Source organism: Papaver somniferum, chromosome 7, assembly GCF_003573695.1.
Source record: "Papaver somniferum cultivar HN1 chromosome 7, ASM357369v1, whole genome shotgun sequence".
In the NCBI taxonomy this organism is placed as follows: Eukaryota; Viridiplantae; Streptophyta; class Magnoliopsida; order Ranunculales; family Papaveraceae; genus Papaver; species Papaver somniferum.
In genome coordinates, this window is record NC_039364.1 from 69,184,722 (window position 1) to 69,200,623 (window position 15,902).

The window sequence follows — 15,902 nt, forward strand, 5'->3', positions numbered from 1 at the left end:
ATGCATATTTTATTTATGAAAAGAAAAGCCGCAATTGAATCCATTGTAAACTATCAGCTGGATCTTTTGGGTGCATCTTACTAAGTAGTTCCGTTCAAAGTAGCGGCGTAGTAGTTGTAACAACAACTAATTTGAGAAAATGCTTTAAAGATTCGTGTAATTCTTTACAAAATGTGATTTATTAATTTGAGGTTTGAAATTTTTTTTGTGTAATTCTATGGGAAAATGCTGTTTCCCATAGAACATGGAAAGACCGTAGTAAACATATATTGAGTCATTGACTGGTATTTAAACGAATTTTCCATCAAAATTTTCCCTGCTAACAAAATATTCACAGGCTTCCATAATCCAAATTTAAAGACCCGTCTTATATCCCCGTAAGAGACTGCTGTTGGAAAAAATTGGGTTTTACAAAGGATGAATGAATCAGAGAAGAAAGTGTTGCACTCCAAAACTTTCAAGGCTTGTATAAATTTCTTTTAGACAAATATTTCTACCCTCCCAATAACAATTGGCGATTACAACAGGTATGCGAAATATTGCCTTCAGGATACAATGAAAGCCCTGCAACGAAAACTGAATTCAAGGTTTGTACCCCTTGATTCAATCAAGAACACACAAAGAGATTTCTGATTTCTGATGATGCTTTTTGAAACAGAGAAAACAGATTGATTTTTCTTATATGTTAAACGAAACTGGGAGAAGCTATTTATAAAGGGTTTTGCACCTGTTGGGAATAGGTTTTTATTCGCCAACAGGTTTCTATTCACGAAACGTCAGGTTCCTTCATCAACAGACATCAATGGTGTCTTTTGGATTCGAAATTTTCGAACAGGCTTTTATCGGCCAAATAAAACCGTCAGTTCAAAAAATTCTTCCGGGGGCGTTGCCCCCTTGAAACCCCCACCAGGGGCGGTCTCCCCTGGACCCCCACGACCTGACCTGTCAAGTCGACCACAGCCTAGGGGGCGATGCCCCCCAGGACCCCCCTTTGGTTAGCGGCGTTGAAAATATTCCAACAACTGCTAATGGAGAGGTCTATCAGTACATACCACACCTATATATATACCACCCCTACTGAAAGCCAAAACTTGACATTTAGCATATGGAAGTAAGGTTTTAGGCCTAATTAAGTAATCACACAACTGATGATGTCCATCCAAGCGCTACTAATCAACATAAACTACAAATAACCATACATAAACTGTAAATAGTTGAACAAAATACTGATTTTTCCAAATCATCGTGAGCCACCTTGCTGAAATATTCTAGCTAAGGTAAGCATGTCGTCATTGTTTTTATCCACGAACACCTACAGCAGCATAGGAATAAGCACCCAAATCTTAAGTTTAGATTAATGCGCACAGATTTTCCCGAGCATGCAAACTCTTATAGTATATAACATTCACCGAAACATAAGTTTAAATGTATACAGAGTTTGCCTTAGTATCTGCAGCAGCCCTTGCACAAAGACTAAACTAAAATGCCATCCGTGGGATTCGAATCCACACCTATATATGGCTGAAAGTCATGTGCTCTACCAGTTGAGCTAAGATAGCAAGTAATTACTATCTAACAACGCATCACAATGATTCACATCGTTGTTACCTTTAAAAAAAAATCTGGTATAACTAGGGCTGCACAAGAACCGGTTGGGAAGACCTGGACCGGAGTGGAACCGGAAATACCGAACCGGAACCGGACCGGAACCAGTCTAGCCGGTACAGACACCGATACTGAAAGTTGAGAACCGATCTAGGCAGGTACAGACACCGGTTCTTGGGGAGGACCGGACTTGAACCGGACCATATGTACCAGTTGATATTAGCCGTTGATCTTTTAGTTAAGATTTAATCATAGTCGTCCGTCTTAGGTTTTGAGAGACGTAAGTATGTGAGAATCATTCTTCATTTATTCGTTTCTTCTTTTTATTTCTTTCCAGAGCAGCCGAATCTCGGTCTCAATCACCATCTCTGAGTTGGGTTTGATTTTAGATCTATGTTTACTACTTCTTCTTCACACTCTCTAACTGCATGTTAAGATTTGTGATTCTATTTCTAGGATATCTATATTTGAGTGTCTGATTGAGATGTTGATTTTGTATGAGAAGTAATTGAAATTGAGTAATAAATTGGTGTTGTGAGATACTCGAGTTGATGTTGTTTAATAGAGAAGAAGATAAGGAGATTGAAGCAATTTTGGGTTGTGAAGATTTAAACGATATGCGGTTTGATAAGATTATGAAGATACTGCTGACTGCTGATGCTTGAGGTGTTAGGAGATGGATTTTCTGTTAATTTGAAGCCGATGAAGTTCAGATAGATTGAATAGTGTATGGGTTAAACTCGATTCGAGTTTAGATTGATCTTAGATTTAAGTTTGGACGATATGGGTTGATCTTAGATTTAAGTTTAGATCGATTGAACTCAAATCAGATGGGAGTTTAGTTGTCTGCCATGAAGAAGATGAGTCTGAGATGTTGCTGGTGATGAATGGTCTGTTGCTGCTGCTATTGTTGTTCAATTTATGTTTGTTACTGCTACTGCTGTTCATCTAGGGTAGTAGATAATGGTTGTCTTGATTTTGTTATCTCTTTGAGTTAATTAGAATAGTCTCATACTTTTTTTTATCTTTTGATTTTATTGAATACACGTAAATTGATGAATGATTATACTGCCTGTGATCGATTTGGAGTCTGGGACATCTTTTGAGTATCAATATATTTGGATGAAGATTGTTACATAACTGTAGTGGGTAAAAACCCGGTACCGGACTTGTACCGGACCAGTACCGGAGTACCGGTACAAATCCAGGTACAAGTACAGGGACCGGTTCTCAAAATGAAGAACCGGTCAACACCAATTACAGAGACCGGTTCCATAAGAGAACCGGTCCGTACCGGAGTATGTGCAGCCCTAGGTATAACCATTCACTTATATACATAGTATCCAATTTAGATTTCACATGTCTAATTAATTTAACTATAAAACTGTTGTTGTTAAGTATGCATTATAGTAGTATTAGAAGTAAAGGATAATTATTAGATGGTTAAATCCCAAGTAACTTATCTTGGACAAAAATCGTACCTGCAAAATTAAAAAAAAAAAAGGGTTAGGGTGTATTTCTTCAGAGAAACAAACACAAAATTGAATCTGTTTGCAATCTACTGTATTAAAAACCCAAGCTTTCCTTCAATCGACAAATTCCTACAACACAAACACAAAACCCCTTCTTCAAATATGGGTTAGGGTTTATTGCTTCAGAGAAACAAACACAAAATTGAATTTGTTTGCAATCCACTGTATCAAAAATCCAAGCTTTCCTTCAATCGACGAATTCCAACAACACAAACACAAAACCCCTTCTTCAAATCATAAAAGAAAGAAAAAACCAGTCTCAAAACCTCAATCAACAACAAAAGAAGATTTAAAAGAAAAACAACAAAATAAGATTAAAAGAGAAACCCCAAAAACTATCTCCTCTACGTCTCCATCTCGCGGAAGAATCAAAGAAAGTAGCACTTAATCACAGAAGAAAATCGAGCGGTGAGTTCGTGAAGAGACGGCAAAGAAAACTCGAATAAAAGTTTTTTTCTTTTTTTCTTTTATGTTTACGGGAAGACTGTTTTTCGTTTTCCATTTCGTTTTTCGTTAAAAACCGGTATTTACTATTACATTCATATAATAACGCGCGCGTTACAGCCCCAAGACTGTCAACATCCGTATAAGATAACTCCACCAAAACAAAAGAGGAATAAAAACCCCAAAATTCCAGAACTGTCTACAATATCCCTCCATCTATTCAGCCCAGAAACAAACGGCAAATCTCCCCCACCGTATCTTCGTATAATTCTTTTTCTTAATCTCTCGGGGAAAAAAAAATTAGATCTACGAAATTCATCTCCCTTTTGATTCTATTTTCTTCTACTGGGACCTCTTTTTTCTCCAAATATGGATTTTAGAAACTAGAAATTATAGATAGAGACAAGTTATGCCCTAAATTCAAAAAAGTAAAACAAAAATCACAAAAACTGGTTAAAATGGTGAAGAAGAATGCACAACAAGAGAGAAACAAAGATGAACAGCTCAAGAAGACGATTAAAAATCCTCCAAAAGGTAAATCGAATCCTTTGTCTCATGTTGTTTGATCAATAATAAGCTCATTATTTATTACTGTTCATATTTTTGTTTGATTACTGTTCATTAATGGTCGGTATAAACAAATCTTACATTTCCCGACTGTTAGATTTAATTCCACTAGAACTAGTTCGTTGTTGTTGGTTGATTCTGGTCATTTTGATGAAACAATTTTTGGATGCGATATTTTTCCCTTATCGAATTTGGTTCCACCAGAACTGTTGGTGTGTTGATTACTTCTGGTAGTTTTGATGAAACCATTTTTGGTTTTACCATTTTTTCCTTGCGATTATGGTTCCACCAGAACTGTTGGTGTGTTGATTAATTCTGGTAGTTTTGATGAAACCATTTTTGGTTTCATCATTTTTCCCTTGTCGAACTTGAGTAATTTTTTTTTATGTCGGCGTGTTATATTGTCTTCATTTTTTTGATAAAATCATATTTGGTTGCACCATCTCCTCTTATGGTTACATATATCTGTTGGGTGTGTTTCTTTTTGGTTGTGTTTACTTGATGTTTGTTTGATGTAACCAGGTTTGGTTTCACCATTTTTAGTTATGGTTTCATCATTTTTCAGTTATGGTTTCATCATTTTGTTGGTGCTTATTGTTTACTTTTGGTTTCACAACAGGGAAAAAAAGTGAAACAAAGCCATATAGGTGCTCGCTGCATCATTTGTGCACGGAAGCATCTGCAATAAAGGATTTGATACAAAAAGGAGAACAATACTCGCATTCGTGCCTAAAAAAAGTACCGTTCTTTTCAGTTTTTTTTTTGAAGTTTAAACTACTTGTAAAATGGTTATTGACTAATTGTAATGGTGACAAATTACAGTTTCTGTAAAAAAAAGATTTAATTGATTTCAGTTTGTAGTGCCTTACAACTTTCTAAATAATATGATTTCTATTCTTGTCGGGAATATTGATTGTCACTTTAAAAACTGGGACAAATTTTCACTAATTCACTACGTTGTAACACTTGATAAGCATGTAAGCAGATCTTTAAAATTCATAAATAGTGTACCATATATCTGCGACACCAAAAAAACACTGCTTAGTAATTTTACTTTAGAAAACAGTAGACAACATTATCTTTTATGTTGTTTAGATGCAAAAGAAAAATAGCAGTAAAAAATGATAAAACCAAAAAGGGTTTCAGCAAAAATATGATGAAACCAAAAAGGGTTCCAGTAAAAATATGATGAAACCTATTTTGGTTCCAACAGATTATAAAAGCCCGCAAGCTCTGCCAAACTTAATCTAAAAATGAAACAAACATGACACACCTGCAACAATTAACATGTTTAACTATAAAAAGAATAGAAAAGTGAATAAATGAAAAATAACTCCAAAACAAACATCAAAATGAAATCTGAAAAGTAGATTAAATACATATTGTATGTAGTCTAAACTAAATTGAAACTGGAATTCGAAGAATTGTAATCGAAATGGCTTCACATCTGTCGAGCATGGCATGTCCTGGTAGTCTAAACATGGAAGCTACCACAAGTTCTCATCTTCTTCTTGGGAAGTGAACATGTATTAAAAATTCTCTTCTTCTTACTTGGAAAACCTGGTTGTGGCGGGGTATCGAGATTAATAACAAGGGATTTTTGGAAACACTACAGCTGGCTTTTCAACTGGAGTATCGGGATTAATAACAAGGGATTTTTGGAAACACTGCAGCTGGCCTTTCAACTGTGGGAACTTGATTAGTTTCTCTACAACATTGGTTTCATGCAAATACCTTTTCAGCATCTCTACTAAATAGATGTGTACTTGTTGTGTACGTCGAACTCTAGCCGCAATTCTGACCTGCCAACAATGAAAACTCAAAACTACTGAGACATAAAATTGACCAAGTTATCAAGTACAGTATAATGCTGAAAATGCAATTAAATAAGCTAAGATAAGAAGGAATGAAACAACCCACTCACCACCATCATCACTTACTGACAATAGCAATAACAGAGACATATAATTTGCACAACATAAACATCTACTTTGTGCAATGTGAACATTTACCTGAACTGTTGTGCAGTGTGAACATTTACCTGAACTGTTGTGCAGTGTGAACTATGTCTCGCTTATAAATTTCATGGTACTATAGCATATACGTAGACTGAAAATTTGACAGTATGCGTAGTAGCTTCGAATTGGTAATACTGATTACAACAAGATTATGTCCGATAAGACTAGCAATTGGCGATGGAGGATTTTACCTTTTCATCATACTCTTTCTTGAGTAATACTTCTCAAGCAATGTATGCAGCGGTTCCAATGGTTGATTTTGGTAGTGAATGTGGCACTAGGGACTGGTAAAAATCATACAGAGTTAAAATCCGAGGAAGGAATTTTTTCGCTAACAATATTGAGGATTGGTTAGCACTGGTTCATCCATGATCAAAAAAGATGATATTGAGAATTTTTTCAAGTACAATGTCATTGAACTAAAGAGTCTCCACTACTTTCAACAGAACCATGTCTAACTTATAAATGTTATGGAACCATAGAAAAGAAAAAGAAAACTCTTGTTTGTTCCACCTCGTAAAAAATCAACAATGACAACAAAAAAAAGGATAGGTTTAGGACCAATTATACAATCAAGTTTTCCCTAACAATTTCCAAAAACCCAAAACAAGGCCCTAATTTTGGAATGAATAAAACAGAAACAAATACAAAACGAATTATAAATCAAATAAAACTCGATAACAAAATGAAATTGATTCAAAATCCTATCTCTGCATATGTAAATTAAAAAATTTACCTTCTAGAAATTAATTTGGAGTGAAGAAGAGAAGGTAATACAACTCTCATGACCTACGGATGTTGCTTCTGCTTTCGATAGTGCTGGTGGTGATGAGGGGAGAGAAAAGAATGAGGCGGTGTTGATGGACGATCATGAGATGGTCTTGGTCAATCTAAATACGAAGAGGAAGATGACTAGAGATAGAGAGATGACGCTGGTAATGGCGATGTGAGTGAGATAGAGAGATGCAGAGAGACGGACAATCTAAATACGAAGAAGACGACGACTGGAGAAAGATTAAGAGGGAGGGTAAGCACGTTATTTCTATAAAATGGAATGGATGTAATTTACCGTTTTAAAAATATTTGGAGTTTTTGTATCAATTTTAGGGAATATGTAGATTTAATGAATCTCAACATATGGGTGAAGTTTTTGTGTGGTAAATATGGTCACCTTGGTTTTTTAGAGCTTATTATGTTCATATAATTTAAGGAAAAGTGGAATAGAGCAATTTTAAGGGGACGGGGACGCTCACCCAAAAATGGGTATTCTCACCGCGGGACGCATAACCTCGCATGACTTAAGAGTTTAAAGGGTTTGATGTTGTCCGATATCACTTTGTGCCGCACAGGTTTGGGCAGAAATCAAATATCAAAATCCTCGCCGGGCCCATTTACAAGTTGGAGAGGCATCATTTTAGGTATTTTCATGAACTACACTTCAATCAGCAAGTGATTTCCATGGCGAAGAAGTGTTCTCATAAATCCCTAGAAAACCCCTTCTTCATATTTTTCTTCGTAGTGATCTGTTTCTTGACATTCACATCCACCCAAGCAAAGAAATCCCCTCGTCCAATAACTGAAAGTGAGGTCAAAGAGAAGAAGAACATATGTTATGCAGATATCGAAAGGTATATTAACTAATAAAAATATCCCCAATCTTCCCCTTCTTTTTAATTCTATTTTTGCAGTGTTTTATAAATTCATTTATATTTATGCAGTGGATTGTGGGGTTGGAAGTGTAAGTCATCAATGATAGAGAAAGAAAATTGTGCATTGAAATGTCTGTCTCCTCAATGTTACGAGCTTGTCTACGAAAGCGATCCGGTAAGTTTGAAATTCAATTGATTTGTGATTGTTATACACTTTTATTTATTGATCAATTTGTGATATTTTGCACTGTGGATTGCTTAAAATCTTAAATGAGGAATCTGTTTTTGGACGATTGGCTCTTTATTTGTCTTAGTTAGGGTAATACTAATCTAAGGATTTAACAATTTCGTAGTTGATTCATTCTTTTTTTTTTCCGTATTCAGCTGGAAGAAGGAGAGAAGGATTATGCTAGAAGTCAAGAGTACAAGTTTTGCATGCACAGGTATATTATTAGCACGGTACTTCCAATTTTGTTTGCTCTGTTCATGTTCTCTTTCCTTTCTGAAATCAAGTCTAGAATCGTGGTAATGGACTAGCTTTCTGTTTAGATCTTTATTATGTGGTGAAGAATTGACACAATTGGATATGAAACTTCATAGAACGTCTATGTACTTGTTGGTTTCGATAATTGACTAAACTCTTACTCCAGTAACTTTTTATCAATCAAATTTAGATCCTATGAAACACCTAAATTTTCATGTTCAATATAAAGATTAGTTCACAGATGCAAACTGATAGACAAAACATATATGTTCTTTGTGACATCATACTCTTTAGTAGCAAATAGTGATAACTTGAAATGAAGATGTAAAGTATGGGACATCAATTTTTTTGAAGGGAGTTTAGTATTGCCAAATTTGAAGTGGCAGTTTGTGTTGAATGGGAACAATCTTTGCTACTCCAAATACAACCGCTAGCTAGACCACACTGTGATGGTTTAAAATACTTGAATTTTATTGATGTACCACGTTATCAATGATGGAATTGTAAACTGTCAATTCATGATTGGGAAGTATCTTAGAATTACAAAGTTGTATCTTTAGTAAAGTAACAGTAACATGAGAAGATGATTGAGAGTTGAAGTACTTTTGTCCTCTTTTACCCAGTGATGGTTATAAATGGGAACAAATAGCTGTTTATGTTCTTAATGCTACACATCGATACTAAACTGTATCTGTAGCTTTCATCACTTTGGAGGCTTAGATATATCGATGCATTAATTGTATCCCTTGACCTACTTTAACACAGATAACCATTTCTCTCACCTTTGCTTGACCTGATTATTATCTTTTAGCTTAGACTCGCATGCTATTATCATATCTGTGTTGCTAGGAGCCTGTACCATACGTCCATACTAGTTAAAGCTCGAGGCACCAGCAATAGTTTTTCATGGAGGTGACTCAATTGAGCACTTCTTTTTGATATTGATTCTCTAAGTTATTCATCTCTTTTAGTTGGATGCGACATATTGAATTACTATGTTTTGCTGAGAAAAAGGTCATATCGTCTGTCGCGCTCTCATCCCCACTGTAATTTTGTACCAACCATAGTTGCCACTTGCCCACATGGATCCATATGTTGTTTTTTTCCCTCTCTCTGTAATTCGGTCTTCAGTAACAATGGTGGGTACTTCCTTGCCTACTGACAATACTCATTGGTAGTGAAACTGTTACGTGACTTCTCCTAAGATTTGTTTATGTCCTATCTTGGTTGAATATATTTTATTTTTGATCCATTAAAGACTTATTTATTAGAGAACTAGGCATAAAGTTTTGATTTCATTTTGATCTGAACCCTTGCAGGATATCAATGGGAGAAAGCCTTGAAGGTATCAGAGGCTCCTTTGATGTATAGGAATATCCAAGCTACATACAATTACTCTTTCACAACCTTTCTGCTGAAAATTTTATGCACGTGTGTAAGTTTGTCACAATGTAATGATACTTTCGTCATTCAAATGCTTTTTACAGGTTGAGAGGTCTAGACTCATGGTTTTGTATTGTAAATGTCATTCTCGATTCTTGTGTACGGAGGAATCCTTTAGGATTCTTATGAACTGTCATGAATCACTTGATCAATTGTTCCTAAAGGCAATCCATTTCGAAGTATTGTATCACCAAGTAAAATCAGGGAGAGCAAGTATAGGAACATCCTCCGGGAGATCGATTTGTGGGGGTATAAACCTAGTTCTATTTTGTTTTGTTTATTCATGTTTAATTTTAGAGTACAACAGCTGTTCTAAACCATAACGGCAGAATCTAGGAAAACTTTGATGTCAGATTCAACAACCCCAGAATTGTAGCATCAACCTCAAGCCAGTACAAACATATAATTAACTTTAAAAAACCATAATGCAGATTATAACTAATCCGACTTAACTATTCGGTATCGTGGATTGGATACAGATGGGTCTAATAGGGTTCCTGGTGCCATGCTCAGTCTGAGCTGGGCTCATCATGAATCATACTGTGTTGGCTCGGAGGAAAATCTCGACTAGGTAAGGAGATAAAATAAAATTTGTTTTCTGCCTCTCTCACAGTCCCACCCTTACAGAGTCCTACGGCTAAATCTTTCGCTCTAGTCTATACTCTGCTCCAAAATCTTGAAGGTTGCATTCATGGCTTTCTCGTATACTTGTTTAGGAGGTGCAACACTTAGAACCCTAAAATTTTCGTCATGTTCTTCAATTTTAAGACCTACTTTACCTCTTCTATCTCCATCACCCAAAACCCTAACTTTACATTCTCTTCATCACTTGACCAAAAATCATAGATACCCTCCTTTTCTTACTAGAGCGGTTTCAGTTCCAGCCGGTCAAACTCTAGACGAGAAAGAAACTGCCAAACCTTATCAATGGAAAGCTACAATTGATTTCAAATGGATTCGTGATAATAAAGATGCAGTTGCTTCCAATATTAAGAGTCGAAATTCGGTTGCTGATTTGGACCTTGTTCTTGATTTGTACGAGAGATCACTCAATCTTCAAAAGGTTAGGGTTTTTGCCTTTCTTTTCATTTGCACAGATTTGGGGTTCTTTATTTTCATGAAAAGTCTTATCTCTAGTGATAATCTTCTAAAATCATTGAATATTATACCTATTGGCAGTGTGGTTTATGTAATTATAGATAGATAGGTAAATGTAATGTGTAGAATGATCTTTAATTGGCATCTTCAGTCGTATTTTTGATGCAATGCAGCTGTTTAAGTGGACGGTGGTATGTGGTGAAACTTGTTGGAGTTTGAATTAAACTCAAACTACACAGCAAGACAAAGTCTTAGGACTTAGTCATAAGTATGATTTGTGTAGCAACTAGTCAGTCACTAACCTGTTAGCGGGACTATGGAATATGTCGGTAAATGTTAATGTTGTCCTAGTAATTAGGAGTTAGACGTGCAACCTGCACTTGTTAGTCGAGTCTAAATAGGGAGTTCTGTTAAGTTTTGTAGCCTATAGAAGGCATAGTTCTTCATTACTGAAAATTGCATCGAGTTTACAGAAATTTAGTCTCTAATTTGTTCTGTGTGTGCATCCTCTCTGCTCTCTCTTTATGCCAAATCCTACAAAACTGCCACCATCATATTTTGCATCCTGCCACAGAAGATCTGAATTTGTTGGTAGAGTTGAAATTATTGTACCTAATTTTTGCGCACAGATGACAGGAAGTTCAACGGCTCCGAGGGGAAAGAAATGTTGTTGCTAATAAAATGAAAGGGAAATTAGAACCGTCAGAACGCCAGGAACTCATACAAGAAGGTAAGAGCTTGGTGGTATATATTTTTTAGTCAGGTCTCGATTGTTTTACTGAGAAATGATACCTGCGTAGGAAAAATTCTGAAGGAAGGACTTTTGACATCGGAAGAAGATCTTCTTAAACTTACAGAGAAGCTTCAGAAGGAAGCACAATGTATACCAAATATGGCACATCCAGATGTTCCTATAGGAGGAGAAGATTGTTCCAGACTAAGAAAAACGGTAACTGAGCTTTGGTATTTTGTGTATCTATGTACTAATATCCTTCAGTTGTTACAATGTTCTTATGTCTTTCCACTTTTCTCATCTGTAGGTTGGTAGTCCACGCCAGTTTGACTTTCCTGTTAAAGATCATGTACAACTTGGGAAAGAGCTAGATTTGTTTGATTTTGACGCAGCCTCTGAGGTACCCCTTTCTGCTCATCTAAGGTGTCAAGGATATCCTGTGGAACAATGACACTTTGTTTTTCAAAATTTCCTGTCACGTGTTGGACACAGCAACAGCTCTGCTAGTTGTTAACTTTACTATTCTTGCAGCTTAGTTTTAATAATAAAGCTTGAAAAAGTAGAAGAAGAAAGAAATGAAAGAGAAGAAGACGAGATTAGCTGCTTTTTTCTGCAATATAAACATGGATGTAGCTGTTTCGTTTCCCTATAAAGAATGAATGTAACATCAACCTAATCCCAACTTCCGTGTGTGTGTAGGTCAGTGTGTCAAGGACACCAACTCCTGTACACGTGTGATTGTTACATAGGGGATATCTAATGGGTTATGCAACATTCACTCTTAGTGAAATCAAATTCTATCATGTTGCACTTAACCTTCCTTATTTTAACATGAGATTTGTTCGTGCTTGTTTTGGTACCCCTGTGATTCAAGTCATAATGCAAAAATTTATTCTAAGGTTAAAGATAACCTTGAATGGTGACTTCAAATTAATTTGTTTAATTTTATACTCCCTCCGTTATTTTTTAATAGGCCAGTTTTTTTTTTAGCGAAATTTAAGGAAATTAAGAGAACTAATCATTGAAAGTGGTCCTCATGACACTTGTCAATAAAAGAAGTGAAGTGAAATGGTCCCCATGACACTTGTTAGCAAAAGAAGTAAAGTGAAGTGGTCCACATGACACTTGTCATCAAAAGAAGTTAAGAGAAAAGTGGTCCCAAAAAATTAAAATAACATTTGACTTTCCCAATTAGGAAACTGGCCTATTTTTTTGAAACTTTTATTTATAAAAACTGGCCTATTAAAAAAGAACGGAGGGAGTAACATTGAAGTGCATATCCTATGTGCAGGTCAGCGGGTCAAAATTTTACTATCTAAAGAATGAAGCAGTAATGCTGGAGATGGGCCTGACAAACTGGGCGATTGCTGAAACCATGAAAAGGGGTTTTACACCTCTAACTACCCCAGAGATTGTACGCTCGTCTCTTGTCGAAAAATGTGGCTTCCAACCTCGTGGATCAAATACGCAGGTTCATAGTTGTGTTTTCACATGCATTGTTAGAAAGATCTTAAATTGGCAACAGTTGTTTAATTGTTAAAAAATTTCATCCCCCTCTCATTCTTTAAGGCTAAGTTTATTTCCAAATTGCTCTATTTCATTGCTGCTGTTTTTAGTCAGTGTTCTAACCATCTCCACCGACTTCCAGATATGCTCACATAATGATCTGTCATTGCTAATTACACCTGAATGTTTTCTATCATGACAGGTTTATTCCATTGAGGACAGTGATCAATGCCTTATCGGAACTGCAGAGATTCCAGTTGGAGGTATTCATATGGATTCCATTCTTGCGGATTCTCAGTTACCCTTAAAATATATTGCCTACTCACATTGCTTCCGCACTGAGGCTGGTGCTGCTGGTTCTGCCACGAGGTAATGTACTCGGTTGTGGTTTCCTGCTCAAGCTGATACAGTTTCTTCTTATTTGGAAGATTTTTGGTATTGCATAAAACGGGGTGGCAATATGTCTTTGCAGGGGTCTTTATCGGGTGCATCAATTCAGCAAGGTAGAGATGTTCATCTTGTGCCGACCAGAGGACAGTGATTCCTTTCACCAAGAGCTTATTGAAATTGAGGAGGACCTTTTCTCGTCACTTGGGCTTCATTTCAAGTACAACCATTTCATGCATCCCTTTTTATGAATTTTCTTGGTATATTATGATTTCATAATGTTATCTTTTGTTTCATTTATTTGCTTGTAGGACCTTGGATATGGCAACAGGGGACTTGGGCGCACCTGCCTATCGCAAATTTGATGTTGAGGCGTGGATGCCAGGTCTAGGACGCTATGGCGAGGTATGTGTACATAAAATATCCCATTGGTTAGGTTCGAATTTCTAGTGTCCTGGACTTCTGTAAGGTTCCTAATACAACTCGATTGAACCAGATTTCGAGTGCGTCCAACTGTACAGACTATCAAAGCCGGCGTTTGGGTATCCGATTTCGACCTTCAACAGAACAAACCTCATCAAACTCTAAGAAGGGTAAGGCTAATGTAGGCACAACCCAATTTGTACACACACTTAATGCTACAGCATGTGCAGTTCCAAGGATGATAGTATGTTTATTAGAAAATTTCCAGCAAGAAGATGGCTCTGTAGTGATTCCTGAACCACTAAGACCCTTCATGGGTGGGCTCGACCAAATCAGACGGAAAGGACAGTGAGGTTGATTGTTTTATTAGTTGAAATCTTATTCAGGGTACAATTCTGGCATCCTCCAAAAGTCGGGAGTGAAATTCTTTCTAGTCTCACTTTTTTTGAGCTGAGGCTTTGAGTTCGATCATTTACCTTTTCTTTATTTATTTTACTTTTTCTTCTTTTTGCTCAAAAAATGATAAATTATACTTTCATTAATGGAAAATGAAAAATCTAGGAAAAGCATAGAGGAAATTTCCAGATCTGTATTTTTTTTTTAATTTTTATTTCTGAATCACATGAATTTTTATTAATTTGAAAAAAAATTCTTACATCAATTTGAAAAGGAAAATTAAACCAAATACAGAATAACGAAAACTAAGCCCAACCTATTTAAACTCACAGCTTTTGTTCTCAACAAAACCTATAATAGTCAATATTTGACATTTCAATTCTAGCTACAATTCCAGCTAAGAACTGAGATCTTCCGATATGAATTAGCCTATCTCCTGTAGCTAAAGAAGTTCCATTTTTTGCAATGTTGCCAGCAGAAAAATTGATTTTCCTGTAGCAGTGACAAAACTTTATTTGAGAGAGATTTCTAGCCGTCTTTCTCCATCTCCCCTTGATGAACCATGGCACTTGATTTTGAGTAAATTCAGTAACTACTGTTTTTGAATCAATCAGAAACAATGATGATATTCTGCTTTCCCTATTCAATTGCAAGCTCAATAGCACATGTAACTCCATAAACCTCAGCCAAATAAATTCAAGCTAGGGTGCGGACAACCTGACAGTCTTCATCTCTGACAACAACCTCAAATCCTGCAACTCCAGGATTTTAAAAAGAAGTGAAAAAGCGGGGGTTTAACAACCACACCCAATATTTCGATTAACAATCTGTATGGACTAACTCCAATATACTTTTTAGAGAATCAACCAGACAGTCAGACTCAATCTAGAGAAAAGTATATTGAGAAGTTAATATCTCGCTCACTTGATTTGATCTTTACTCAAGCAAATAAGAATTTGCGAGTCTTTATCAAATACAAGGATAATAAACTTAGATGGTACCAAAGACCAATATCCAAGGATCAATCAATTTCCAATCAACAACCAAAGGTTGGATTTCACAATTGATCGATACAACGCACAACCTGTGATATTTCAATTATATAACAAAATATAATGTGGAATAGAAATAACACATACACCAGAAATTTTGTTAACGAGGAAACCTCAAATGCAGAAAACCCCCGAGACCTAGTCCAGATTGAACACCACACTGTATTAAGCCGCTACAGACACTAGCCTACTACAAACTAACTTCGGTCTTGACTGTAGTTGAACCCTAATCAATATCACACTGATTCAAGGTACAATTGCGCTCCTTACGTCTCTGATCCCAGCAAGATACTATGCACTTGATTCCCTTAGCTGATCTCACCCACAACCAAGAGTTGCTACGACCCAAAGTCGAAGACTTCAATAAACAAATATGTGTCACACAAAAGAGTCTACGATGATAGATAAATCTGTCTCCCACAGATAAACCTACAAGTTTGTTCCGTCTTTTGATAGAAATCAAGGTGAACATGAACCAATTGATAAACCAGACTTATATTCCCGAAGAACAGCCTAGTATTATCAATCACCTCACAATAATCTAAATCGTATGGTAGCGAAACTA

At 36.2% G+C, this 15,902-nt stretch overlaps 2 protein-coding genes across 3 annotated transcripts; both read left to right on the forward strand.

Annotated features, from left to right (window-relative positions):
* The first annotated feature begins 7,495 nt into the window (after nt 1-7,495).
* On the forward strand, nt 7,496-9,932 carry LOC113297563. Its single transcript, XM_026546071.1, has 4 exons — nt 7,496-7,794; nt 7,885-7,990; nt 8,200-8,258; nt 9,619-9,932. The coding sequence occupies exons 1-4, from the start codon at nt 7,625-7,627 to the stop codon at nt 9,668-9,670; spliced, it is 387 nt and encodes a 128-aa protein (XP_026401856.1). The 5' UTR covers nt 7,496-7,624; the 3' UTR covers nt 9,671-9,932.
* Nucleotides 9,933-10,246: 314 nt separating this feature from the next.
* Nucleotides 10,247-14,475, forward strand: LOC113297562 (serine--tRNA ligase, chloroplastic/mitochondrial-like). 2 transcript variants are annotated; one of them, XM_026546069.1, is made up of 9 exons: nt 10,247-10,805; nt 11,477-11,570; nt 11,641-11,789; nt 11,881-11,973; nt 12,865-13,044; nt 13,282-13,448; nt 13,552-13,686; nt 13,778-13,871; nt 13,963-14,475. In XM_026546069.1, the coding sequence occupies exons 1-9, from the start codon at nt 10,434-10,436 to the stop codon at nt 14,239-14,241; spliced, it is 1,563 nt and encodes a 520-aa protein (XP_026401854.1). In that variant the 5' UTR covers nt 10,247-10,433; the 3' UTR covers nt 14,242-14,475. The 2 variants fall into 2 exon arrangements, with proteins under 2 accessions (XP_026401854.1, XP_026401855.1); XM_026546070.1 differs by having other exon boundaries at nt 10,669-10,805; nt 11,470-11,570.
* The last annotated feature ends 1,427 nt before the right edge of the window (nt 14,476-15,902 follow it).